General features: G+C 28.8%; 1 protein-coding gene across 1 annotated transcript in view; it reads left to right on the top strand.

Moving 5' to 3' along the window:
* Window positions 1–270: 270 nt before the first annotated feature.
* The window catches only part of LOC103308850 (zinc finger BED domain-containing protein 1-like), a 2,445-nt gene continuing 1,050 nt past the window's right edge, over window positions 271–1,665 (top strand). The window contains exons 1-3 of the mRNA XM_008182975.1: window positions 271–484; window positions 589–754; window positions 1,039–1,531. Coding sequence (XP_008181197.1) covers window positions 271–484; window positions 589–754; window positions 1,039–1,531 — 873 coding nt within the window. The remainder of the gene's footprint in view (window positions 485–588; window positions 755–1,038; window positions 1,532–1,665) is intronic.

The following is a 1,665-nucleotide window of genomic DNA, read 5'->3' as shown; positions in this document are numbered from 1 at the left end:
TTTTTCAAACAATAATATGAGTGGTAATAAATATTTGTAAAATGACAAGTGCAAACATGTAAAATCTTGCACAAATTTGAAACCCATACCCTGTATAACTATAGTATTTTTTATGACTGTATGCATTAATATACTAATAATTATTACAGTATCTGCATTTGCATTTAACAGTGAACAGTGTTTATTTTACTGAGCGTAGTGAATTTTACAGATTTAAATAGTTTAATTAAAAACATCTCATTTAAAAGTACATTTTATAAATTGTTAATAATGGCCCCACGTAAAAGGAGTGATATATGGAATCACTTTACTGAATTGGAAGATAGTAAAGCCAAATGTGGGTATTGCAGTAACAAGTACAGTGTTGCTGGTGGATCTTTTGGCAATTTGAGAAGCCACTTAAAAACTGTACGTCCCGATGTAATAATATCAAAAGCAGTAGTGACTAGTGATGAAAGTCATGTAGATGATCCTGCAGATCATGGTATTTTTTAATAAATCGTTTTGTACTATTATTTTTTTTTTTATTAATTTTAAATTTACTATTATTAAAACCCTTTATGTCATTTTAAATGAATAACTCAGCAGGTCCACCAGTAGAAACAATGATTGTTCCTGGTACTAGCATTGTTAAATCAAGCCAACCTACTCAAACACAAAGTAGCATTATGCATTTTATGCAAAATAAGAAACCTATGGCAGTCAGTAGATCAAAACAAATTGATGAGCAGGTTACAAAAATGATTGTTAAAGGGTAACTACATATTTTTATTTTTAGCTATATTAAAATTATTAATACAATTTGTCTAGAAACAAAAAGAAAATGAATAATTATATTTTGAATTACATATAACTAAAATAATTCAATTAGATGTTTACTGGCTTTAAAAATTGTAAATACTCTTAAATACATTTAAAATCTATATATTTATACACGTACGCATTTTCTGAAAGTTTTTTACTAGTATAAATGAGATTGTATTAGCTTAATACATTTTAATTCCACTATTTCAATTTTTTTTTTGTTTTATGATCTAGATACTATGCGTTTTCTATAGTGGACGATAAGGAATTTAGAAAATTTGTAAAAATGTTGAACCCTGGATACGAGCTTCCTTGTCGCCAGACAGTATCTAAAAATCTGATTCCAAGATTATACAATTCCACATTAGAAGATTTAAAAAAAAAAGTTGAAACTGCACTTGCCGCTCCATTAACAACAGATGGATGGACTTGTATAAATAATAGGAGCTATATTGCAGTCACAGCTCATTTTATTGATGGTGACGGTAAAATGTGTTCCGTTTGTCTTGGTTGTGAATATTTTGACCAACGTCACACGTCAGATAATTTAGCTGCCTTTTTAAAAAAAATAGCAATTGAATGGAAAGTGAATAATAAAGTTGTAGCCATTGTTACCGATAATGCTTCAAATATTTCTAAAGCTGTAGGTCAATTACATTATCGACATATAGGATGTTTCGCCCATTCCATTAATCTTGTTGTTCAACACTCTCTAGAGAATATTTCGGTAATAGTATCTAAAGTAAAAAAAAATGTAGAGTTTTTTAAACGTAGTAGCAATGCATTAGTAAAACTTAATTCAACACAAAATCAAATGGGTCTACCTACATTAAAATTAAAGCAAGACTGTGTGACCAGATG

Source organism: Acyrthosiphon pisum, chromosome X (genome assembly GCF_005508785.2).
Source record: "Acyrthosiphon pisum isolate AL4f chromosome X, pea_aphid_22Mar2018_4r6ur, whole genome shotgun sequence".
NCBI classification, from domain to species: domain Eukaryota; kingdom Metazoa; phylum Arthropoda; class Insecta; order Hemiptera; family Aphididae; genus Acyrthosiphon; species Acyrthosiphon pisum.
Note: the sequence above shows the minus strand (reverse complement) of the source record. Positions and strands in the feature narration are given on the sequence as shown.